This window comes from Hoplias malabaricus, chromosome 4, assembly GCF_029633855.1.
Source record: "Hoplias malabaricus isolate fHopMal1 chromosome 4, fHopMal1.hap1, whole genome shotgun sequence".
In the NCBI taxonomy this organism is placed as follows: domain Eukaryota; kingdom Metazoa; phylum Chordata; class Actinopteri; order Characiformes; family Erythrinidae; genus Hoplias; species Hoplias malabaricus.
In genome coordinates, this window is record NC_089803.1 from 67,711,157 (window position 1) to 67,736,371 (window position 25,215).

Consider the following 25,215-nt stretch of genomic DNA (forward strand, 5'->3'; position numbering starts at 1 on the left):
GATGGGGTTTCCTCCGGGTGACTGTCTGTGAGAAGTGTGGTGTGTTCTCTCTGTGTCTGCCTGGGTTTCCTCCAGGTGACTGTCTGTGAGGAGTGTGGTGTGTTCTTTCTGTGTCTGATGGGGTTTCCTCTGGATGACTGTCTGTGAGGAGTGTGGTGTGTTCTCCCTGTGTCTGCGTGGGTTTCCTCCGGGTGCTCCGGTTTCCTCCCACAGTCCAAAAACACGCGTTGGTAGGCGACTCAAAAATGTCCGTAGGTGTGAGTGAATGTGTGTGTTGCCCTGTGAAGGACTGGTGCCCCCTTCAGGGTGCATTAATGCCTTGCGCCCAATGATTCCAGGTAGGCTCTGGACTCACCGCAACCCTGAACTGGATAAGGGTTACAGATAATGAATGAATATATAATACACCCTAAATATTTTTATATTCCAGTTCCAATTTTTGCGCATATTTTAACTATATTTTTAAAAGTTTATTCCTCTTTAAAGGGGTGTATTTCCACTCTTATTCTATCATATTATTGTTGTATCCGTGGCATAAGATGATCTTAAAATGATTAAAAGTAATAAAGGAGTATAGTTTTATCACAGTTATTTCTCTGAGACGGTTATAGAGACCATGAAAATAGCTATAACAACATTTCATTTCAATTCATGCAAAACATAGGTGTTCTTTCAAATTGTGAAAAGGTTCTTCACTTTTACATTTATCTCATTTTATTAAAGAAGCTTAGTCAAAGAACCGGTCGTTGAAATATGAGCGAATCATTAGTAACTCTTCTGAGACATTACAGTGTACAGTTATGACATTTAGCAATATGTAAAAATACCTCAGGGGGAGTGAGGAAGAATGAGATAAAGAGGGAGTTTGTGGATGTGTGTGTGTGTTTATAAATGAAAATTTTATTGCTGCTCTATGCATGAGCAATTGGATTACATAAGACCACTGTCCATTCTAATCTCTGAGGGGTACTCAGAACACATTATGTAACTAACTATGCCATGTTCAGTGTGTGTGTGTGGTGTAGAACAGCTTTCCCCGCTTATTAACAGTCCAGGCTGTGACTAAATCCTAACAATGCTAAGAAGCAGCATGGATATGTTAATCTGGGTGAGTGTCCTTTAATTCTGACCTTGATTGGATGGCCACGATTACTTCTTTACTAGGAGCAGTCAGTGTTCTCCAGATTTTAATTCTCACTTTGTTAGCGTTGTAGCCCAGAAATGCAGATAGCTGTTATAAAGTTGGTGGTTCTGACATTTCCAGCAACACGTACGTGCCGTACACTTACGTTTTTATTTTATTTTTTCTTCTCAACTGTTGGAAGAACTTACATCAAGCTGAAAGTGACACTTTGTGGTCAGAAGTGAGAGCGTGTGGGGTACAGCGGTGCAGCTCAACACTTTACAAACACAGCAGCTGGTGATACATACCCTCTCTATGCTCTTCTAGTTAAGTTGCAGATTAAAATATACTTGTGTAGTGTGGCCAGTGCAGTATGGCTGATGCCTAATGTAAACATGGACGTGTGTCATTATTGTGAAGCCCCAAATAGCCACCTCATGTGGTACTGTTGTGTATGAATGCGAGTTAATAATCAGCCTGTTCCACGAGGATATTATTACTTTTATTTTTTTTTTTTAATGGACCTTTTTGATTCTTCAACACACCCCTAGAACCCCCTTCATAAACACAGGCTGATGGTGTGGATGCTCACAGCCTTAAAAAAAAAAAGTGTTAAAAAACGTGTTACTGTTGGTGTGCACATGCGGCCTTCTGCAGTTTCAGTTTCAGCGAAGACCATGTTATAAGAATAACGGCTGGTGCAGCTCTATTAGCTTTATGTCCCTTCTCACTAAACTTCACTGCCTGTTTCCATTGAACATGTGCGCTCTGAGGACCTCATGACCTAGAGATAAGGAAAATGACGACTAGCCTACAGTGCTGACTGTAGGTCAAGGCTAGCATGCGCTGCTAAAGTGGTCTTTCCATGCTCTTCTCTTCCTCCACAGGGCCTGCAGGTGCATCTGGAGCAGAAAAGAAGTGAGTGGACTTACAGTCTGGAGCAACTTAATCAATACACTGACTCGCTGGAAAAGGAGCTGCTGAAGATGGCCAGTAATGTGTGTCACACTCGTACAGAGACGAGGCAGATGTCTGTCAGGTGAGTGGGTGGAGCCTTTTAGCAGATACAAGGAATAATGAACCCAGAATATGGTAATGTTGCGCAATCCATAAGCGACCGGCGTATATGAATGTGAGCTTATCATAGAATGTGGGTGTGTATGAAACATCAGGGAATAAGGTCTTTAAAAAAAAAAAAAAAAAAAAAAGATAATCACCCACTTGCTGCTACTAAATGCATTGTAAGACTTAAGAATGAAACAATTAATAATGGTTAATTAAGAGAATATTAGAAGAGCCCCGACATTAAACATCCCTGTTTGAGCAGCTACAGCTCGGTTTAAAACACTCTGGACTTTTATTCTGTAATGGCACTTTAGTTCTTTTCTTTTATTGTATAATTGTAAATTGTTTGACTCGTGTTTTCTTTTACTCTTTTTATGCCTTTGCTTTTATTGCACTATTTTAATTGTTTTAATGGACATTTATGATTTTGTTCTTGCTTTTAATTTTAACTTTTTTACCCCCCCCCCCCCCCTTCTGTAAAGCACTTTGAATTGCTCTTGCATGAAGGGTGCTCTATAAATAAACACGCCTTACCTATCGATCTTAAGTGTAATTACAACAATTACATACACAACGTTTAAACGTTAACGTTAACATGCTAGTGCTTGGAGGAAGCTTTTTTTTTAATTAATTTATTTATATATTATGTGTATTTTTTTTATGATTTTTTTATTAGAATCTTAATTTGTTGAGTACATATTTCAGGGAGAGCGTTAGCATTGAACAGAGCAGCTTTAGTAGAGAAGATTAAATCAGCACAGCTCGTGGCTCAAACATGGGAGGCGTGGTAGGTGACGAAACAGGAGCTCCGTGTGAGAGAGTGTATGACAGAGAGAGAAGGGGGAGGGGGAAAAGTGAGATTTGGTTATGATTTTTAATACATATTTTAGCATAAAAAAATGAAATGTACACTCTGAACTCAGCAGTAGAAACACTCCATTTTAAAAAACTATATAAAACCACTAAAAACTATGAATTAGTAAGTTTTGTCCTAATTTGATTGTTAAATCCCATTGTTAATTAGTTAGCACTAATATTAACAGATACACACCTATTCCTCTGTCACAGCTCCTTAAACAGGTGATTGGGCCCTCTCTTGAGAAATTGAGTTGAATGGACAAGGAATGAAGAAAGAATTGTAAAACACTCAGCTTTTCTTGAGATGTGAACTCTGCGGTTTAGCGGCCCGATTCCGAGAGGCTATTCTGGGCGACCTTTCCCTCCCAGCCATTTTTGGTTCATTCTGAGAGTATCATTTCTAATCTCTCACATGGCAGGTTTCCACGGTTACAGTTAAAGGAGGGAGGGGGTAAGATAAAAGGCACGGTGAGACACTTATCGGACTGGGTGTGTGGACTTTGGGTGGTTTCGGGCATTGTAGCAGCTGGTTGGGGCCCAAGCACTGCAAGTGAACTTTAAGAAGAATGGGGCACTGCATGGGTCTGCGGATTGGGTACAGTATGTCCTGCTCTGCTTGCTAATAGTTAAGATGAACTGAAGCTGATGGTGAATGAATTTGGGGAAGTGCGTGATTGTGAATTGAGACCAGTGATGTCACTTCAATTTATGTGAACGATTGTTTTCATTGTGATGAGCTCGACTCGAATGAAACTCAATTTATGCTACGATATAAAATGCTACTTTGTAATCTGAAAACGTAGGTTTATTTATTTGTTCATTTTCTGCTTGAAAATGCAGCTCAAAAATCACAAGGTGCCAGGGGTAACCGGCTTTTTTGTATACAAGAAACGCACAAAGATGGTATTTTGTTCTGGTTTGAGGCTAGGACCCTGAACACAATGGACCAGACTGACTGTTAGCTGTGGTTATGCTGGATTTCTGTGATTATTTCAGTCCGGTCGAAGTTTAAACAATTTTCCAACGCTGGTTGTCAGTTTTCCTTGGCGTCTGATTGGTCAAAATCATTGACAGGTTGTAATCAATCTATTTTACTATGCTACGTAAGCACACCTCACACAGGTAGCCTTTAATTCTAGCTGTTACAGTTCGATCAGTGCCACAGTGGTTTATTTCTCAGCCCTGTGTGTGCAGCAGTGTCTTGTATGATTTGATTTACACGCTGTAAATTTAGCACTAAATGTAAATGACCGTTTCGTGTGGTGCATCGTTTGTAGGGTGCAGGAGCAGGAGAATCAGATACAGCAGCTGCGAGAGGAGCTGGATCAACTGAAGACGCCGCAGGACAGCAGAGAAGCCAGCAGTCAGACACCAGACAACGCCCGGCAGGTACCTTACTCAACCTGATGTAAAACATGCAAAAGAACCGACATGTTTTAGTCAGCTTTGGGCCTCCAAGCCATGTGATATTGAAAAGGAATATGGTGTGGAAGCATCTACCCAAGCCTTGAAGTTATAAAATGAGGATGAGATGAATATCTAGCAGGCTGCATGCGGAGGCCAGAGATTTTTCAGTAGAGGCCATTAGGAGCAATATGTGTGGGTGCGTGAGTGGGTACTGCAAATGATCCGTTTTCAATCCAGCATGGAGCACTCTTCTAAACTGAAAGATACTGGATATTATCCCAGACTCTTACAGACACACATTTCATTCGCTTTTTTTTATTACAATTTTCGTTTTTCTTCATATCTGGCATCGCAGTACAATCCTCCCGAGGCTGTTTTGAATGAGCAGGTTGAGTACAGTAATTTAGCATGTTCTGGAACTCTTGTAGGGCAGCATGGTGTCACAGTCACACAGCTCCAGGGGCCTGGAGGTTGTGGGTTCAATTCCCGCTCCGGGTGACTGTCTGTGAGGAGTTGGTGTGTTCTCCCTGTGTCTGCGTGGGTTTCCTCCGGGTGACTGTCTGTGAGGAGTGTGGTGTGTTCTCCCTGTGTCTGCGTGGGTTTCCTCCGGGTGACTGTCTGTGAGGAGTGTGGTGTGTTCTCCTGTGTCTGCGTGGGTTTCCTCCGGGTGCAAAACACACGTTGGTAGGTGGATTTGCGAGCCAAAAGTGACTGTAGGTGTGAGTGAATGTGTGTGTGTCGCCCTGTGAAGGACTGGCGCCCCTCTGGACCCACCGCAACCCTGAACTGGATAAGGGTTACAGATAATGAATGAATGGAACTCTTGTCTGTTCCTAATGATGATAAACAAAATATTGTGATATACACTGAATGTTTAGGTACCAAGTGGGATGTAGAAACATGTAGAAAATGTGCTCCAGCAGACATCGTGTTACATTGGGAATTTTACTTGGTGAACTCTGAATTTGGCACGGAATAGGTTTTCAAAGGTAGCTTCACTTTCACTATGTACTTATTTCTGTGCAACGCTCAGGTTGTAGAGGACCTGGATGGCTCATCGCTGGACTGGGAGGAGGACTGTGCTGTTGAAGAGAAGATCGTGCTTGGGCTCAACAAAGTGGAGAACTGTCCGAGAGCTCCTGACCCTAAAGACCAGGAGGCGAAAGGCCTGAGTGAGACCCAGAATGTGGAAGAGGGAGACTGTGGAAAAGTTGAGAAGCAGCTATTGAACAGGGAAAGGGAGACGGCGCGCGATTCTGTAGTCGAGGCCGAAGAGCTCGGCGGCTCCACCCTGTCCCAGAAGAGTCTGCCAGAGCCGGAATCATGTGGTGAGAATGGCATTACAAACCAATTGACTAGCATTAACAGCTGCATGGCTTGAAAAAGTAACCGTTGTGCAACACTGAACATTATAAATGTGTCGGTGATGCAGTTCAAAGGCTGCTGTTTTCCAAGGCCTCCAGTGCTGATGTTGACACTGGTCTTGACCCGCTAATGGCAATGTTCCAAAGGACTTGTTCGGCGTCAGTGTCCAAACTCCTTAGATAATATAATCCTTTTAATCCCCAAAGCCACAGGGCAGGCAGCCATCCCTGAAGCTTAACCCCGAGGCCTTGTAGCTCCAGGGCCCCTGACTCCAGAATTCAGCCTTCTATGGCTTTTCTGCCTCAGACACCCTGCCTTCTTTGGCTACGCTCAGAGAGACTTAGTCTGTGAGAGGAGCGCTCAGGTGCTAATCCACTGGGTTTCTCACTGCATGACTGCAGAGCACACTTCAGAGACTCAGCACATGATTAGGGGGATTCTGCTGTCATAATATAACCAAAAATATAAACAGGAGATTTGAGGACACGGTGAGGGCTTGTGGAATGTTTGTGTGTGTGTGTTTTTAATAACTGATCCAGGTTTTTAATTTTTTTTTCTTTTAGAAAACCTACTCAGTGGTGAAAAAGACCTCCAGGAACATGGTGGACCTCAGCAGGTAATCAGCTCTTGCATGTAATGCCCACTGAGATAAAGACTATAGTGGAAAGTACTGGTTACTAGCATCTAGCTGCATAAATGCCAACCATTGATTCTGTCTGTGGCCATTTGAGGTGTAAATATCTTGTTGAACTTCCACATTTTTAGTAAAAACTCATACCATAGCAGGGGGTTGTCTAGTTGTCTCCACGAAGGGTTGAAGCGGCTGCAGATTTTTGATCCAAACGTACGGGAGGACAGTAGACCTCACTTGTTTAAACAGTTGGTCTCAGTCTTTCCTTGCTTTGTTGAATATACGGGCTCTGATTTAACTTCACTGTCTAACAGATGTCCACTTCCCTGAAGAGCACTACATTTTATATAAAATGAATGTGTCTCAGCCCACAGCCCACAGAAACAGGCTTTTCCCAGTTGTTGTTGTTTTCCTTTTTATGCTTAAAATGTCCTCCACTTCCTGTAGTTGTAGTGTGTTCAATAGCCATGGAAGGGAACAAACGAAGAGTTAATAATTAGATCAGCTTCAAGGTTTTGATCTTTTTTTCTAATTTGTTGTGAATGTTTATTCAAAGGTCTCTCTCCAGTGACTGGGTGGAACTGATGCACTTCTTTTTTACAGTTCTATCCCTGTTTTTTTAATTGGTAGGTGGTGTAAAGTTGAGTGTGTGAGACTTACACTGTGGATTGTTTGTCTGTGGGTTTTGTTTTTGATTACAGGACCAATAAGAAAAGCAAACAGGAAATATCTCCAGCCACACCTCTGGAATTATGCATTAGTTCATATCTAATTCTACATTGTGCTTTTTTTGATCTGATGCCATTGGTCAGTGAGGACCATGTGACTGCCAGCTGCTGCAGAAATGACAGTTTTAAGAGGATGCTCTTCCTGAACCATGGCATTCAGTCAGGAAATGACACTCTTCTAGGAACTACTTGTGCACCTCTCTCTCTCTCTCTCAAACACAAAGCTATACAGTCACATGTCTGACAGTGGCTGCAATTTGCCTGGCAAATTCTTTATGTGCATATTTGACTTGTGTCAATATTCAAAAGTAGCCAAAGCAGAACAGGTCATCTGTGGAGTGAAATGCAGTCCAGCTCACTTTGTTGATTCTTTCTCTGGCCCCTGCAGGAAGAAGCCAGACTCCCAGAATGCACTGGGCCTGAGGACACCCACGTGCAGGCTGTCTGTTGCGATGCGAGCGAGTCTGCTTCTCTTTCTCACTCCCACACTCAATGTGCTAGTAAGATCTCTCATGCATTCATTTATTTTAGATACTGAGAGCTCTGCCCCGAAGGAGCCAGAACCTTTCAGCACAGATGCAACATTTTGATAAATTATTTGAATATGAACCTGTATGATACCTTTTTCTTTTTTTTAACCTGTCATATTTGTCTTGTTGTTTTATGAATATGGAAATTCATTGTGCATAAAGTATTAATAATTTGCATTTTAAAATTCAAACTAAAAATAAACATTATTGTTGGGGCGACTGTTTTCAAAAGTTGACCTGCACTTGTCACAGCTTCATCAAATATGAGAACATACAGCTCCACACAAGCACAGATATCAAGTGCATGTTCTGGTCTGCATTATACATCAGCATTTTAAATGTAAATTTATAAATGTACACAATTTCCCATAATCACCTAGGTGTAGTTGATTAGCCAACAAAAATGTTTAAGGGTGGGGGGCGGCATGGTGGTGCAGCAGGTAGTGTCGCAGTCACACAGCTCCAGGGACCTGGAGGTTGAGGGTTCGATTCCTGGTCCGGGTGACTGTCTGTGAGGAGTGTGGTGTGTTCTCCCTGTGTCTGCGTGGGTTTCCTCCGGGTGACTGTCTGTGAGGAGTGTGGTGTGTTCTCTCTGTGTCTGTGTGGGTTTCCTCCGGGTGACTGTCTGTGAGGAGTGTGGTGTGTTCTCTCCGTGCTCGCGTGGGTTTCCTCCGGGTGCCCCGGTTTCTTCCCACAGTCGACAAACACGTTGGTAGGTAGATTGGCGACTCACAAAAAAAAGTGTCCATAGGTGTGAGTGAATGTGTGAGTGTGTGTTGCCCTGTGAAGGACTGGCGCCCCCTCCAGAGTGTATTCCTGCCTGGGGCCCAATGATTCCAGGTAGGCTCTGGACCCACCGCGACCCTGAACTGGATAAGCACTTACAGATAACGAATGAATGGATGAAAAAATGAATATTTTCAAACATTCAGCTGTTTCCAGTAAACCAAGAACAATTAAAATAGCTCAACGGAACAAATGTACCAAGCAAACAACTGCTTTCTCAAGATTCAACACAAAATGCCACTTTTAATGACTACTGCAGTCTCAGAATTATCCAACCTCTTGTTGACATGTGTTTGTAGTACTTAGCAGAGCACATGGAGAATCTTAACCCATTTCTCATGGGCAGTGACTTCTAATTCACTCATTTTCTTAGGTTTGCTGTCACGCTGCATCCACCACCTTCAAATTCCATCAATGATTTTCTGTGTTTCAAGTCAGGAGACTGAGATGGCAACTCCAGTCTTTATAGGACACTTCTGAAACAAGCCTGGGTGAACTTTGAGCTATGTTTGTGATCATGGCCCTGTTGGAAAGTTCAGAGACGCAGGTTTTAGCTTCCTCACTGAAGGCATGAAGCCTAGGAAAGTCTTCTCCTAGGATTTTCTAAAACTTGATTGAATTCTCCTGCATGCGGAGGGCAAAATGGATTCAGTGTACTTCATTCTTCCTCCTGCAGATATAATGCTGATCCATAGGCCTGGAAAATTCCAGTGTTATTTCATTGTATTTCAGAACAGAATCTGTTTTAAGCAAATTCGAGCTCACAATTCTCGTGCGTTTGAGTCAGTGATGTGTACATCTTGGAGTTCAGGCATGGAGACCGTCCACGTTTAATATACAACTTACCATGCATACTGAATCATCGGTACCTGTTGTTACCAAATCTCACTGTAGGTCTTGTGCAGTCACTCGAATGTTTCAACCCACCTGCCTCCATCGGAATGTGGTGGCAGCTGGTGATAGCGTCCTTTTTCTGTCATGTCCAGGTGGTGTAGCCAGTGTTCCTTTTTAACTATGAACTGTTTCCAACAGTATCACTAGGAACACTTGGTGCCTGTATCTTTTTCCTTGTTTGTGCAAGGCAATGATCCCTTATATTTTTGGACAACTCTCTTGACGTGCCATATGTTTAAAATGCAATCAAATGTCAGCAACAAACGGCAGTCAAGGTGTTAACAACACCTGATTTGCAAAAGTGTGCTTTTTTTATTTTTAAGAGGGATTCTATTCAGAGAGTTAAATAATTCTGAGACTGCAGTAGTCCATTAAAAGTGAGATTGTTTTGAATTTGGAGAAAACACTTGATATATCAGTTTTGTTGCACTTTTTTAAAATTTTTGGAATAATTTTGATTAGTGCTGTAGCTAAAAGTTAAAAATTTAAGTCAGTAGGTAGTCAAATATTATCTGTAAATACAGGATGAAACATTCTCAACTCTCTAAAACCACTTTCAGGTCTTCTTTAAGCTGCATGTCGATCTATTTAGGACATGGTGTGTCTTACTGTGAAATTTAACACTGAGTCATAATGTGTTCTACACTATGTCAGCAAGACCTGGGTGTGGTTTGAGCCAGACTGAGAAGTTGGGGAAATATAACAATTTTAAACTGTTATTTACAATACGAATTAATGCCTTTCAGATGAACCAAATCTGAACCTTGAGGAAACCCTTCCCAACCCTCTGCTCCAAGATCCGAGCCCGTCAACTGACCTCACGTCACCTCCGGCTTCTGAGTTCGACTCTCCCACAATTGACCGTCCTGGAGTGGATGAGCCTGTTCCTCTGCCTGAGAGGTCAGACCTGCACTGCACACTTCCATACAAGGTGCTTGATATCAATTTATCAACACCTAGTTTATGACCACAGCCTCAGAGCAATAAAACACTGACAAAAATGGACTCTGATAGTTTTTGGTCTGTTTGCTTCTGAAGTGCCTTAGTCACCCCGAGTGTCTCATTTGCCAGTCAAAGTAGTGTTTTCCCTTCCTGGCTGTGTGTGGTGTCTTTTTGCTTGGGCTTGTTAAGTGGGTTATCACTCGTGGCTGAAACCTTGCTTTGCATGGCCGCCACGCACCTGTGTGCCGAGGCTGCTCAGGCGGTTACAGCACACTGCCTTACAGACTCACCACAGTGTGCAAGCCCAACTGCGTCCTATCGTGTCCCGGTACAGGTCCCCGCAGCGATCTGAGAGTGAGGGGAGAGGACCCGAGGGAGAACAGCGTGTGGTCATGAGCAACTCACAGGTCAGTCGGTGGAGAAGGAAAGTTTATTAATTTTTTTCTGTTATCAATCTCCTTTCTGTTATTTCTTGCCCTTTTCTCTCACTTCTCTCTCTCTTCCCCTTTTGCTTTCCTCTTTTCAATTTCTCTCTCTCCGCATGTGTGAATATATATATATATACACCTCAAACTTCCTGCTGATACGTTGTCCAGTGTATAATAGCTAGCGGTAGTGGGACCACAGCTTTCAGTACCAGCAAGCGTTCATTTATGTTTGAGCAGCCTTCAGGGGAGATCCAACCATGGTTCTAGACTTAAGGATGAAGTGCTTGAATTGTGTTGGAGGTTGGTGAACACATTTTTATGCTTTTAATAAGTGCTGGACTTGCACTATTATCCATTACCCATTAGCCGTAATTATTTTGGCTGGGTCATGTCTATTGCTTTGCATCAGTGTGATGTAGATTAGCTAAATCTCCACTTCAGATGAGGTTTATCAGCTTGGGTTAATGCTTAGATATGTTCGGGTAAAATTTAAAGGCATTTTTCTACGTAAAAATCAGGTTCAAAGCTACAGAAAACCTTCAAAAAAGTCTTCACAGCTTCTGTTCTCCTGCACTTAACGTACTCTCAGGAAGGTGGCATGCTACGATATCCTCTTTATGGTAATGTTAATCAGTCCCACGCCTCGGTTGGGTGGTTTTATTGAACACCTCTTATATAATACTGAAGAGATGGCCACTCAGGTCCAGAGGCTTGGCTATGATCTCCCTGGAGTGGATATTTCAACGAGTGAGGAGCCCGCAGCTATTTTTTGCTTCGTTTCCATGGGATGCTCTTGCACAGAAAAGACTTTACTTGTCCATCAACGCCCACTCTTCCTTTTCTTTATTTGGTTTTGTTTTATTATCTTTGTATAACCCTGCATCCATATGAACAGGTTTTTTTTTTTTTTTATCTTTGGTGGTGTAAGTTTAAACATCTCATCCCTTTTCTTCCACATGGCCCTATTGATTTTCTGGAATCTGGTGCAAAATATGGTCATCCTGGACTAAGGTTGTATGAGGACCGAGGGACCTGGAGGTTGTGGGTTCGAGTCCCGCTCCCGGTGACTGTCTGTGAGGAGTTTGGTGTGTTCTCTCAGTGTCCGCGTGGGTTTCCTCCAGGTGCTCCGGTTTCCTCCCACAGTCCAAAAACACACATTGGTAGGTGGATTGGCGACTCAAAATGTCCGTAGGTTTGAGTCTGTGTGTCCAGGAAGGACTGGCGCCCCCTCCAGGGTGTATTTCCGCCTTGTGCCCAATGATTCCAGGTAGGCTCTGGACCCACCGCGCCCTGAACTGGATAAGCGCTTACAGATGATGAATGTATGAGGACCGGCTTTGGTACCCGAAGGTTGCTGGTTCGACCCCCAGGACTTGCAGGAACATCCATGGTTAAAGTGCCCTTTAGCAAGGCACTGAACCCCCAAACGCTCACGCTTTGGGTGTGTTCACAGCCCGTAGTACACTCTAACGCACCTCCAGTCAAACATACAGATGATCAAAGTTGAACCCCAACTCTGCAGGAATTTGGAGTCCAGGAACAACAGCTTTTACAGACGAACTAATCCATGAGTAAAATAGACTCCGACTTGGGCAAGAATGTGAATTTACGCCCACGATTATGGTCTGGAGGGCTAGGATTGTTGTGGGAAATACAAACCCATCACAGCAGACAGCGCTTCAAACTCCATTTTCCCATGGACCTGAAAAGATGTACAATTTCCAAATGTTTGAATCCACAACATCCTTCAGTGTGTTTGAATGTGTGTGCGCTGTGTGGCGTACTCCACCCCCACAAGTTAAAACTGCCTCTCTCTCTGACTGTCGATATTTCTTTATTACTTGTCTACCTTAGTCTTCCTTTTCTCTCTCGTTCCCTCACTCGTTCCCCCTCACTGTTAACGAGCTCTAGGGCTCTCATACACATTATGTAAGAAATGAGCACTTGGAGCTTCTTCACTCTCTGCATACAGCAGTGCACAGCTCTCATTTTCCAGATCTCATGCCATGGGACAGGTATGAAGCTGCGTGTGTGTGTGTGTGTGTGTCTGTTACTCATGGCATCACCAGATCACTCACTCATGTTGCTTTACTTCCCTCCCATAGAAACTGACTCAGGAGCAGCTTGGTGACGTGCCTTCAGTAGTGGACAGGTAAGACCCTTTTAATGCTTTCATCTGCTTAGATAATGACTATATGCAATCTTTTTTTTTCCATTTTCCTGAGTGGAAAGGAGGGTTCTTTTCAGCATGTAGTGACTGGAAGCTTGCATTCCAAGAATCTGTGTAATTTTAAGTGTGATTCCCTGATCTGATAAGTGTTTCTCTCTCTCTCTCTCTCTCTCTCTCTCTCTCTCTCTCTCTCTCTCTCTCAGAAGCTGTCTGTTGCCTGTAGCAGAGGAAGAAGAATCGATGCCAGAGTCGGGTCAGCAGTTGAACAGAGCAGGTCAGGGGAAAAACTGTGAAATGCACGAGTTGGAGCACCTCTAGTCGAGATGTTTTAGTGCCCAATATATTCTCTATTTGATCAGTAAAATATATTTGAAAAGAAAAAAATGTATCAATTATTTATTTATGGTGAGTTCTCTGTAAAGAATGTGCTTATTTTTAATGGAGAAAATCATTTAATTGAAGAAGAGATGCCCAAACTCATGCATACACGTTTGGCACGAGAGTTCTCCGACCATATTTTCTTTTTCTTTTGTTTCCCTCTCCTTTCAACCCCCCCCCTCCTCCTACACTTCCACCCACTCCACTGTTAGATATGGCAAAGACAGGCAGTGAAGAGGCAGTAACTGCACCAAGCTCTGACTCAGCTACAGCAGCAGGACCCAGCAAAGTCGGCAATGAGTCCATCCAAGCAAAGGAACACACTTCAGATTCCGCACGGGGGAGTCCACCACCCACAGGCTCCAAAAAAGACTCCCTGGCTCTCCGCAGCAGGTTCAAGAGAGACTTGGTGAGACACATCCATTTTACGTTCTTATGTCTTTGACAGCAGCGAATATCTAGTCCTGCCGGTCACGCTGCTTGAATGCTTTTCGTTTTCGTTCTAGCGTAGGCTTGATATCGTAGGGTTCATTCCTGTCTGATCAGATAGGATCCTATTTTCTCTTTTGTTTCTCTCTCTCTCTCAGGAGATGTCCCGCAGCATGGAGGCCATAGAGGAGCAGAAAGCTCAGGAAGATGGTGAAGTTTCAACCAACACAGAGAAAGAAGGTAAACATGCTGTCAATCTTGAAAGAAAAGCTGCTAGGCATTTCAGTGAATTATGCAAATTAGATCTACAGTAGCTTTCATTCAGTGGCAGTCATGTTGGCTCTTTTCTGAAACCCTATTTTAATACATCCCTCTCTTCTGCATCTGCTCTTGGGCAGCTGATATACCGTACCTTACATATTAATGGTTCACTCCCTCCTAGGTGACCGCTCTGTCAGTTCAGAAGATGCCAGCGATTCAAACAAAGAGGATCGCAACAGGTTGATAATATTGTGTATGATCATTTGTTTTGATCATGATTAAATTTACATATAATTGTCATTCTCAAACATGTTTAAATTTCATCCTTTACAGTCTTTCTCAAAGTGATAAGGAGATTGAGGTTAGTGTGCTCTTTGAATATTTTTTTATAATTTTTATAAAATGACCAACAAAAATGGTTAAATATTTGTACATTTTCATTATCCCTTTTCCTTCATAATTTGTTATTCATACATATACATACTTTTATATCGGAATATAGGTAGAGTACGTAATTTTGCAGAAAGTCGCAAGATAAGATTGTAGCCACCTGCTACGTTTTGCTCTCCGTCCAAAGCAACCCCCAAATTTGCACTGCCTGACTACAGCTAGAGGAGTCCACAGCTGAGAGAGTGCATAGGAGAGAGCAGTAGAAAGTGGTATCTTTCTTTGATTAGCAGCGTGGGCTGTTGTAGGTGTCAGCACAATTTTCCAAGCCATTTGTGTGTAGCTAACTCCCTAGCTTTCAGCAGTGTGAGGGAGTCTTCACATGAGCAAATGGGTTCTCATACAGACTGCAGGGAACACGTGGGAAGAGTCATGAGGTGTGTAGGTGCACAGAAAGCTAAACCATCCAGTTATTATATTCATTCTGTATGGAATGACTGGAGGTCTCTGCTTTTAAATGGTCACAGCTGGCACAGATGATGATTTTAGAGTACAAGAACATCAAAAGATCAGAAATACTTCTAAAATAAATGGCATGCTCCAGCTTTGAGGCTGTGTAACAGCTCATTGGCTGCAGATGGTGTTAAAACATCAGGGGTCTTGTCTTTGCTCTGGCACTAGGCGGAGTTCCACCGATTGTCTCTGGGTTACAAGTGTGACATGTTCACGCTGGAGAAGAGGCTTCATCTGGAGGAGCGCTCGCGAGACCTAGCCGAGGAGAACGTTCGCAGGGAGGTGTCCAGCTGCCAGGGCCTACTTCAGGTGTGTTCCACTTACTTTTCTCCCACACCTGTTGCCTTAATTGCATCTTCATTTGTTCAGAAAACTTGCTTTAATTTTCAGTAGATGATTATAGATCATTTTTAGACTTGAGATGTTGAGGTCTGGGCTTTGGAGCCAGGGCACTTCCTTTTCCTTTCAGACCTAAAGCACTGACCTATCATCTTATTGTGGAAAGTTGGAGAATGTGTTTTCCAGATCTAGACCAAAGCAAGACTAGCCTCTTGCCAATAGCCTTAAGTGCTGTTGATGTAGTTGGCCATTATAGCGCTCTACCAGCTCTAATATTGTTCTATCTGTATCCGTTTAGTCATTTTTCCTTTCTTTGGACATGTTTAATGAATGCATCATTATTGCTACATTTTGCATGGTAGACATTAAAAATGCCAGGTGTTTCCTGTCTATCTCCTGCATCGTCTTTGTCAGAAATGCAAAAAAAAAATGCAAATGAAGATTTCTTTCATTTGCAAGATCAAGATAATTTTACCCTGTTACCCAGCATACATGAAGTATTTATAAATATCTAGCAACAGTGTTATACATGATATGTTTGTAACTGGAGGCTACACACTAACACCATATCACCTGATCTAACCACCAGGATGGGAAATCCCTAAACAGCTGCATGAAGGTTACTTCCTCAAAGGCCTACAGTTAATGGGTAACCGATTTTAGCTGCCCGTTCCAGAATTCGGGTTCGCATGCTGCGGTTGAGTGTGTTGATCACATGTTTGGCACATTATGAATACAGCGTGATGGTTTTTGCTTGCTCTGTATACTCAGGCTCTGCTCCCCCTGTGTGAGGATGATAACCAGTCTATGGAGATTATCCAGCGGCTGCAGAAGAACCTGGACATCCTCATCCAGTCTATGATCAGAGTGTCCAGCCGCTCAGAAATGCTGGGTGCCATTCACCAGGTCCGTATCGCCTGATTATCTGGTTTCGTCTATTCACAAAGAGGAATACAGTGGAACCTCTACTAACGAACCTTTCCAAGATACGAACCAGACATTTGAATATTTTTTGCCTCCACCAACGAACCACGACTCTAGAAACGAACCCGAGCCTCCGCCGAGCCGGCGGCTGGAAATGGCCACTGACCCCAATAGGCGAGTCTCCCAGCGCCCAGACTTGAGTGAGCTTTTAAGATTAGCACATTGTAGCTTTAGCAATTTAGCATTAGTGTAAATAGCAGACATCGAAATTCGTGCTAAGTTAAGCCGTATCTACGCTTCGTCTCCCCACATTCACCGCCTACTCTCCGTTATTCCCCCCACCCCCCCACCTCCCGTCATACAGCCAGTGCCTGTGTTACTCCTCCAGCCAGTCATCACCTCTTCAAGGTAGTGATATGTAACCACTTAAAACTTTATTATTTCTTTTTTATTACTGTTACCACTGTATTTCTTTTATTTTTAGTAATGCTACATGTATTTTTTTTTACTAATTTGAGAGTGTTGTAAACATATATCAGTGCAAAAAGGGTGATTTTCGGGGGCTGGAACGCATTAATTGCTTTTCCATTATTTTAAATGGGGAAAATTGACTCGAGAACGAACTTTTCCACTTACGAACCGGGTCACGGAATGGATCAAGTTCGTAGGTAGATGTTCCACTGTAGTAGCTATATTCATAAAAATGGACAAACAAAATGGACATCACTATCCTTATGTGGAACACTGAAGTTTGAATTCCTATTCTATGAAACTGATTGATTAGTGTCTCAGTGTTCAATGTTTATTTGCTATAAAAGCATCTGCTGAATGTCTCCAAGCACCTAATTTTATGTTATGAGAGAAGGAATTGCATTGAGAATTGCAGGGAATTTATCTGAGTAGTTGTCAGTGCTATTACAATTTCCCAAATTCGGTCCTGGGGAGACACTCTTTTACACACTCTGTTTGATCAAGTGTTTGGTAGTCGAAGGTAATCCTAAAATGTCACTAGTATGGCGCCTTTCCACATGATACCTAATCTACTCTACTCTGCTTTTTGCTTTTCCATTAGGTAAATTGGAGATGGGTCTGGTTGCAGCAGGGACTCCACACTGCATGTGACTTAAATTAACCCCAAGCTTTGGAAATGCACTCTCAAGCCCTTTGCTCTGTGGACCAACATAACATTGATTTTGTGTTGAGCGTTTTAGTTCAGTTTTAGATCTGGAACTACATAACCATCACTCACAGTAGTTTGCTAGCATCATAGCAGTTATGTCTCGTGCACAGGGTTCGGTCTGGTATGTCCACGCCCTCAACTAATTTCTTTGGCCACTTGGGATTTGAGTGCATTTCCAGGGTTTGGTGGTCAGTTTATGTAACACATGCACTGTGGAGCCCCTGCTGCAACCAGGCACTCCTGGGCAAATTTGGTACCTGGAGCTGGGTACTATTTTAATAGTTGCTCGCTTGTGGTCCCAGGTGAGCCAAGTAAGATAGGTACCATGCAGTGGAAAAGCAGTACCAGTAGTGTGGGTTCATGGACAAGGGTTGGGGGGGGGGCGGTACTAGTTTCACATATCCAGATACATTCTCTCTCATCAGTTTCTCAGTCCTGTGTTCACATGTGGATTACTCATACATCCTGTGTATATATGAGGGTTACTCACACTGGGTTCTGTGTAGGAGAGTCGCATGGGGAAAGCAGTGGAGGTGATGATTCAGCACGTGGAGAACCTGAGGAGGACCTACACTAAAGAGCATGCTGAGCTGGTGGAGCTCAGAGAGACCCTAATGCAGAATGAGAGGTCCTTTGGCTCGCACACAGAGAGGGGTAAAATGCACTCGCTAGTGGTTTTACAAGAGCGCCATTAGTGAACCTATATAACAGTGTTTGCTTTTTCACACCACAATCTTGAACTCAATGCTTTATCTTTTAAACACATAATAATTTGTCTTTCTGCAGATGATTTTAGAAACAAAAAGCCAACCCCCCCGTACTACAAGGTGAGATCAAGAGGTTTTTGACAAGAGTAGACTACTGTTTTGATATAATTGCTACTACAGTGGGTTATTCTGCAAATTATTAATTATTGCTATACACTGGTTGTTGGTTGTTGTTTTTTATTGTTATTGTTAAAGGGCTGACAACTATTTATATATTGTGAGGTTTGTCGTCTCATCTTCTATGGATAGGAGCATGTATATTAATAGTAATGTCATTTGATTTGGTATCAGCCCTGGAATGGAGTTTTTAGAAACTGTAGACCAGTTGTTTCTTATGTAAAGGGTAACAGGTTGAATTCTACCTTAGCAGCCTACGTGTGTCATATGTCATCAGCCGTATTGTTCACATTCTTTACAGCAGAACCCCCGACGGGTCAGCATAGCTGGATTCCCACGCGGCGGACAGATGCACTTCGACATGGTGAGAAAGAAAGTCTGCCGTCTCAAAGCGTTCCAGTCCGATGTTTGCTTGGAAACTTAGACTTGTTTTGAATCCACAGACTAAAGACGGCATGGAGACTGAAGCGGAGAGACTGTCCCGAAGATCGCCTTGGTGAGTACAAAGGTGGGGGGGGGGGGGTCAACATGGCATTGAAACCACAGAGAAGTCGTACTTCCCCTTACACTCAAAGCAAATTTTGAGGTCATCCAGATCACAGCTCCAACCTGATATTCTTAGAGTTCAAATGAATGATGTGATAATGAAGGTAGGTCTTAGAATTTGCATTTCTGTGTAAACTGTTTAGTCCGATTGCCTTCGAGACAAACCATCAAACAAGCCGTACCTCTCTGGAAGACAAAGGAACATCTCACAGCACACGACCAGAGCTGGTTTAGAATGTTTTACAGTGCTGAGATCCCAGATCACATCCCGAGCACTGAAAGCCATGTGAGCCATGCTGTCACAGTATGCCATATCTCAGCACATTGAGACAGGGTGTGTGTGTGACGCTTCACAGGAACGTGGTGGGGAAGAATGCTCAGCGGCCACCTCTGAAGCGTTTCATTAGCTCCGGAGGTTGGGCTGAGACTGATGGGCCTGCTCTTATTAATAGGTAAGGACCCCCTGCTCCGTCCGTGACCGCCGCTGCCGCCTGCTGTTTGTCAAAATCCATTAGAGGAATACTTTATCCAAAATGCTAACAACATAAACAAAGCTTAGAGTTATTGAGCTTATTTCAAATGTGGTAGACACGATTGATAATGCTGATGCACCACTGTATTTCCTTTGGTCCACCTTGTATATGTAAAGTCAGAGACGGTGGGTCATCTGATGCTTTACGGTTTGTGTTGGTCGTCCTCAGTTCTCATTCCAGCAGTGACACAGGTTTAAAAACTTTGGCCGCACTGCTGTGTCTGATCCACTTCTACTAGGGCAACACAACAACAATACCACCACGTCATTGTCAATGCAGCACTGAGAGTGATTCACCATCCAAACTGTAGAACTATAAAGTGCTCCTCTATAGTCAGTGGAGCTGAGAGAATGGGCAGTGAATTTGTGTAGAAACAAGGAGGTGATGTTAATGTTATGGCTGATCATTGTAAGCCATGTAGTATATTTGAGAATGGAAACCAGTATCTCACAGCTGATGTCATTTGTTCACCAACGCTATCTGTTACAAACATCTCACACCAAAGTAGACACCTCTAACTGCATTTTCGGTGAAGTATTCCTCATCAATCATCTAGAGCCTAAATAGAAGTTTTGACACCACACAGCCACCTCAGTGTCACATGGGAGGATTCAGCTTTGTCATGTGTGTGCAGGTTTGGGAATGAAACAGATTCCCACTCAGAGGAGGAGCACAGGGAGGAGCCGACAGAGAGGAAATCCAGCCTCACTGAGCTGGGCATCAAAATCACCTCAATCATTATGCCAGCCAAGACGTTAGTGTGTTTCTACGGGTCATGCACTTTGCTGCTTTTGTTGCACCTTTGGACTAAGGCTTTGTTCACACCTCATATGTCAGTGTCTTGATTTTGGTTCACGAAGCTGCTAGCTGAGGGAAATGAACATTCAATTCATTGGATAAATAGTCAATATCCGTGTCATTAATGCTCTTTACAGCCTTATTTTGGGGCAAAAGGTGTAATCCAGTGCAACTGTGGAAATTCAAGTTATTGTAATGTTAGTTATTCCACTTCTAAGTTGTTTCTAAATACTTTAGCAGCACAAGCTGAAGGTCACACGTAAACACACTTGGACTCCACAGTAATGCAGATTTGTCCTGATGGGTACTTCTTTAAAGCCCTAGTTTGGTTTTAGAAATACCCATGATGCTTTGAAATGATGCCTGTTTTCTTGATGTTGCTTTAACAGCTTTCTTTCAGTCCTCATGGTTAAATATCTCTCTCCAGTTCTCTGAAACATGAACTGTGTTCTATTTTCAGGCCTTTCTCCACGCTCACTTGAGTATTGCCTGCTTTTGTGTGCATTATTGCTGCTAAATTTGTTACGGAAATTGGCAGAGTTGACTTTTTACACTGATCTTTTCCACATTTTCCCTGGTGTTATTCTATACATCCATTGCCAGAAGTCTGAGTGGCCTTTTTCTGTCCCCAGTCATTTTGGCCCAACACAACAATCCATTAGCTGCCATTACAGGAGCTGTGCATGCCCTCCTGAGCTGTATTGTGTGGTAGGAAGAGATGTGTCTGTATGACATTGATGGAGGTTGTGGATCAGTGTAAAGTGGAATCTTCTGCTCAAAGTGCTGCTGATGGAGAGAGGAGCAAACGCTTTGCTTTCTCTGTTGCAGCCCTAACTTAAACCTCGGTGTAACTTCTAAAACATGTTGCCGCTTCCTTACCGTGCTCCTGAAACCCTACACGGTTTTTCACGTCACTCTCCTCACTAACGTTTCTTCTTTTTCTCACTCAGTTCAAACAATCCGAGTCCTACAACAGAGCAGGCCACTCCCTGCCTGGTGGAGACGCATCCTGCTGTGGCTAGCAGGAGCCCCTGGGTGTGGGTGGCCATGCTGGTGGTCTTGGCTGTTCTTCTGGCTCTGTTGGCAAGTCTGGTGGCACAGCCTGCTGTGGATGCAGCCCCTGTTGGTACTGGAGACTCCTGGATGACCATCCAGCAGCTTCTGTGGCCCTACACTGGGCTCCGGCACAACGGCCAACCCCCGGTGTGAAAGTTGGAACGGCTAGAGACTCTGAACTGAGAGCTCCTCCTAGTGGACAGGAGGCTGGGAGACATGCTTGGGAAGTCTGTGGTTTTTAGTGTGTGTAAGAAATGAAGTACTTGTTTGGAGGATGCAGCCAAAGTACTCTACAGATCTCTGTGTGAGCTTTTGTTTTTAATTGGTAGTAATGACAGATGTGGGGTTCTGAAGATGCAGCCTGCTTGCTAACGTTATGATCACATGCAGTTGCAATGAGGAAAAGTTTACTGGACATGTTGCACATGCTTTTAGTCACGTCACAGTCTTCACTGCTGCATCAGCCGTGTTATGGGGGAAGTAAGTTCTGACCTGTCACAGGGATTATGTGCTTTTGGTCTGCACTGAGGGCCACTTGCACTTTGTGCACGGAGATCTAGAGGGTGGTGACATCACCCACCATGTGGCGAAAAGGGCAACTTCATGCAGATGAATGGCGTCTTCACCGCTTTTAGTTTTTTACTTCTCATCCAAGACTCACACAGCCAGGAGAGCCATGTGAGGAGAAAAAGTGCAAGTGGACACATGGGAAAGGCTGCCTTTTTAAACTTTTACATTCAGGAGTACAAATGACGTTTGTACTGACATTTTAAAGAGTAATGTGTTTTTTTTTTTTATGTTTCCCAGAACGTTGTTGCTTAGGTGTGCACTGAATTAAGACACTTTTGTACAATCAAAAGTTGGGGAAGGTGAAAAGTAAACAATAAAGTGGCACATAGTTTATTTTTAACTTAAGGAAATGTCTGCTCATATTTGGTTTCACTTCAGCCGCTACATGTTGAAGCTCTCATTTGTGGTTTTCCAAAGGTGATTTGTGACAGGATGCAGTTGATTTTATTTTTTATTTCTATGTTAAATATGATTAATACAAACTAAAGCAGCATTTACTGTTTTGTAGTAGTACTCCCCTCATTTTAAAACAGCTGTGACCAGATGTGTAAAGGGCAATTCCACACACCTTAAAGCATTTAGGCTACATTTGTTTGGTCCTGAGTGTTTATATTTAAAATGGTGCACTGTAGGGAAACTACTACTTTCTTTACTGGGTTTTTATAAGCAATTGTTTTTACAGTTTTATTATCTGCTGTCAAACAACCATTAAACCTACGTTTCTTGGTTTTTTTTACATGTAATGTTGATAATGAGGTATGTACCTCTGTCATAAACGGATTTTAAAATGCTCAACTCTAGTCTAACGACCACTGACTTGCTCTGATCATTCTCTTACACTGTTCACTTTTATCTGCGACCTTATGATGGAACTTTACTTACTTCTGGGCCACATAGCAGCCTCTTAAACTTGTGCAGATGATGCACAAAAAAGAAATTTAAACCTATATCTTGAGGTAAATACAGTTCGGCCATTTTTATTAGCAGTTTGGTTGAATTTTGAGCCACGCATCGTTCACAAATCAGTTTGAACTGAAGGAAAGAGAAAAACAGAAGCTGGTGTTTACTGTGAGAAATGGTAGTGTTTTACTGTTACCTCATGAACTGTAGGTACTGTATTTCAAAATGTAGCATTAGTTTTAAAGGAGAAATAAGTCTAACCTGCATTTCTTTATGAGAAAGTGAGCACACGAGTGGCACACAGCAGTCTCTGAACTGTATGGAGGAAGAGATGGTGGGAGTGACTGACTCTGGCCCTGCCCTCAGGGCTCATGCTGTCTCTGAGCAAGTGCAGGAAAGTGGAGTGGAACTCCGTTCCGTTAGCCAGCTCTGACGAGAACTCCTCATTCATTTCTGTCATTTTCAAACGCTGATTCCTCTGAGCTCCCAGCAGGTACAGAGACCACGCCCTCTCTGGCACGGGCCCTGCCTCCAGCTGCTCACAGACCTGAGGTGGCAGGGCATGAGTACATTTTAATGACAATTCACACAATGAATTCTACAGTTACTATAGTTCAGACTTAAATATTTAATAAATGAACCTGTAAATGATTTTAATAACTGCCTTAACCTGTTTGTGCTCAAGCTCCATTGAGCGTAACTGTCAGTTCTGCTTCAGTGTTTTTTGGGGGGTGTTTTGTTTATTCCCCAGTGTCTGTAGCAGGTCTGATTTACAAAAAAAAAAAAAAAACTTGTTTTATCTAAAGACTTACAACATCAGCTGTTAGCCTGAAGATGTAGTTGGAATTAAAACAGGTCCAACCCGATATAGGAGTCAAACAAGTGGGGGATGGATATGTGAAGTATGAGTGACATATTTTAAATGACTATCATTTCCAATGTCTTTTTATTAGTCTTTGATACTCATTAATTAAAAAGGCATGGCTGAATGGTCTGTGGCCCATTTTAACCCTAAAAATGTGCAAGTGTTCTCATATGTTTTAAGTCAGTGGTCAAAAATGGGCCTGTACTGTTCTGCAAACTGAGGTGCACCTGAAGGACAAGATGTTCCTGCTCACACCGTGCGTTCCACTGGCTCCAAGAGAATGCAAATGCTGAGGACACCAGGGCCATTTGCTCATACGCTGCATGCTCTATCAATGGATCCTATGGAGAATACACATCCAGACCATGTGAAGCAGATAGCTCCTGCAGGTTATAAAAATGCTCCAAGTATTTGACAACAATACCAATGTGATTACCTTAGCATTGACCAAAACATATTTGTCTGAGTACTCATTGACAAATATGTTGACTCCAGAACGCCTCATAGCTGTCTGTAGATTGGACAAGCTCATCCATTTGTCCAGTATATGAGACAGTTCATGAACTTGGTCCATTTTCAGCATACAGTGGTCTCCCTGGGACGAAAACAACCTCGTCTCAAATTCAAGTATCATTTCAGTACACTGACGGTAAATGCTTTTGGTGTAGTGTTCCGTTAATAAGTTCACTAACCAGAAAAGATCTGTTAGGCACCAACCATATTCATTCATTCATTCATTATCTGTAACCCTTATCCAGTTCAGGGTCGCGGTGGGTCCAGAGCCTACCTGGAATCATTGGGCGCAAGTCGGGAATACACCCTGGAGGGGGCGCCAGTCCTTCACAGGGCAACACACATTTACTCACACACACACACCTATGGACACTTTTGAGTCGTCAATCCACCTACCAACGTGTGTTTTTGGACTGTGGAAGGAAACCCACACAGACACAGGGAGAACACACCACACTCCTCACAGACAGTCACCCGGAGGAAACCCACGCAGACACAGGGAGAACACACCACACTCCTCACAGACAGTCACCCGGAGGAAACCCATGCAGACACGGGGAGAACACACCACACTCCTCACAGACAGTCACCCGGAGCGGGAATCGAACCCACAACCTCCAGGCCCCCGTGTGACTGCAACAATACCTGCTGCGCCACCGTGCCGCCTTAATTATAGTCTTAATTATAATGCATAATAATCTTAATAACCATTTTATAAAGTTTTTGTTTTCACCTAAGCATTCCATTATTTTCACAGTGTAAACAGGAGTGAATTCTGAAATGTTAATGCACTGACTATCTTTCAGTCCAGAATGGGATATGGGCGGCACCTTAGCATACAGTACTCCAACGGCCTATTCCTAAGGCCTTGTGGACTTACCTTGACAGTGATGCTGACTTCGGTGAGGGCTGTAGTGATGGTAAACAGAACACAGTCCTGTCCCAGTGGCCTCAGCTCCCAGGACTGGAAGGGCATATTTGCGTAAGTCTCCTGAAGCAGAGTGAAGGCGTAGAAAGATTCCATCTTACAGGAGATGGTACGGGCCTCAGCGTTGTACGACGTCTCCATAATGGAGTCTGTTCTCCAGTGTTGGCCTACAATCAACCCAGATTATGCTCAAGAGAGGTATGAATTTAGAAACAGCAATATACCTGTTTATATCAGATTACAATCTATGTAAATAAATGAACCAATGAGTGAGTGACTGTGGT

The 25,215-nt window shown here is 43.1% G+C and overlaps 2 protein-coding genes across 14 annotated transcripts in view; one reads left to right on the forward strand and one right to left on the reverse strand.

Moving 5' to 3' along the window:
* The window catches only part of lrmp (lymphoid-restricted membrane protein), a 32,907-nt gene extending 10,842 nt beyond the window's left edge, over window positions 1-22,065 (forward strand). For 5 of the 10 annotated variants that reach the window (XM_066667111.1, XM_066667115.1, XM_066667116.1 and 2 more), the window contains 22 exons: window positions 2,011-2,162; window positions 4,324-4,435; window positions 5,487-5,781; window positions 6,382-6,434; window positions 7,566-7,677; window positions 10,134-10,287; window positions 10,664-10,736; window positions 12,863-12,909; window positions 13,131-13,201; window positions 13,518-13,714; window positions 13,893-13,974; window positions 14,177-14,234; window positions 14,329-14,356; window positions 15,064-15,204; window positions 16,006-16,140; window positions 17,845-17,992; window positions 18,125-18,165; window positions 18,524-18,586; window positions 18,666-18,718; window positions 19,125-19,220; window positions 19,936-20,055; window positions 21,050-22,065. In XM_066667111.1, coding sequence (XP_066523208.1) covers window positions 2,011-2,162; window positions 4,324-4,435; window positions 5,487-5,781; window positions 6,382-6,434; window positions 7,566-7,677; window positions 10,134-10,287; window positions 10,664-10,736; window positions 12,863-12,909; window positions 13,131-13,201; window positions 13,518-13,714; window positions 13,893-13,974; window positions 14,177-14,234; window positions 14,329-14,356; window positions 15,064-15,204; window positions 16,006-16,140; window positions 17,845-17,992; window positions 18,125-18,165; window positions 18,524-18,586; window positions 18,666-18,718; window positions 19,125-19,220; window positions 19,936-20,055; window positions 21,050-21,308 — 2,490 coding nt within the window. In that variant the 3' untranslated portion in view covers window positions 21,309-22,065. The remainder of the gene's footprint in view (window positions 1-2,010; window positions 2,163-4,323; window positions 4,436-5,486; window positions 5,782-6,381; window positions 6,435-7,565; window positions 7,678-10,133; window positions 10,288-10,663; window positions 10,737-12,862; window positions 12,910-13,130; window positions 13,202-13,517; window positions 13,715-13,892; window positions 13,975-14,176; window positions 14,235-14,328; window positions 14,357-15,063; window positions 15,205-16,005; window positions 16,141-17,844; window positions 17,993-18,124; window positions 18,166-18,523; window positions 18,587-18,665; window positions 18,719-19,124; window positions 19,221-19,935; window positions 20,056-21,049) is intronic. The other 5 variants (XM_066667113.1, XM_066667114.1, XM_066667117.1 and 2 more) reach the window with 5 other exon arrangements.
* dnai7 (dynein axonemal intermediate chain 7) overlaps window positions 1-25,215 on the reverse strand; it is a 36,591-nt gene that overhangs the window by 1,604 nt on the left and 9,772 nt on the right. For 2 of the 4 annotated variants that reach the window (XM_066667125.1, XM_066667122.1), the window contains 4 exons: window positions 24,884-25,098; window positions 23,927-24,085; window positions 23,718-23,831; window positions 22,666-23,172 (listed from right to left, as the gene is read on the reverse strand). In XM_066667125.1, the coding sequence (XP_066523222.1) occupies window positions 22,897-23,172; window positions 23,718-23,831; window positions 23,927-24,085; window positions 24,884-25,098 (764 nt within the window). In that variant the 3' untranslated portion in view covers window positions 22,666-22,896. Of the gene's footprint in view, window positions 1-22,665; window positions 23,173-23,717; window positions 23,832-23,926; window positions 24,086-24,883; window positions 25,099-25,215 lie in introns of those variants that run through there. The other 2 variants (XM_066667124.1, XM_066667123.1) reach the window with 2 other exon arrangements.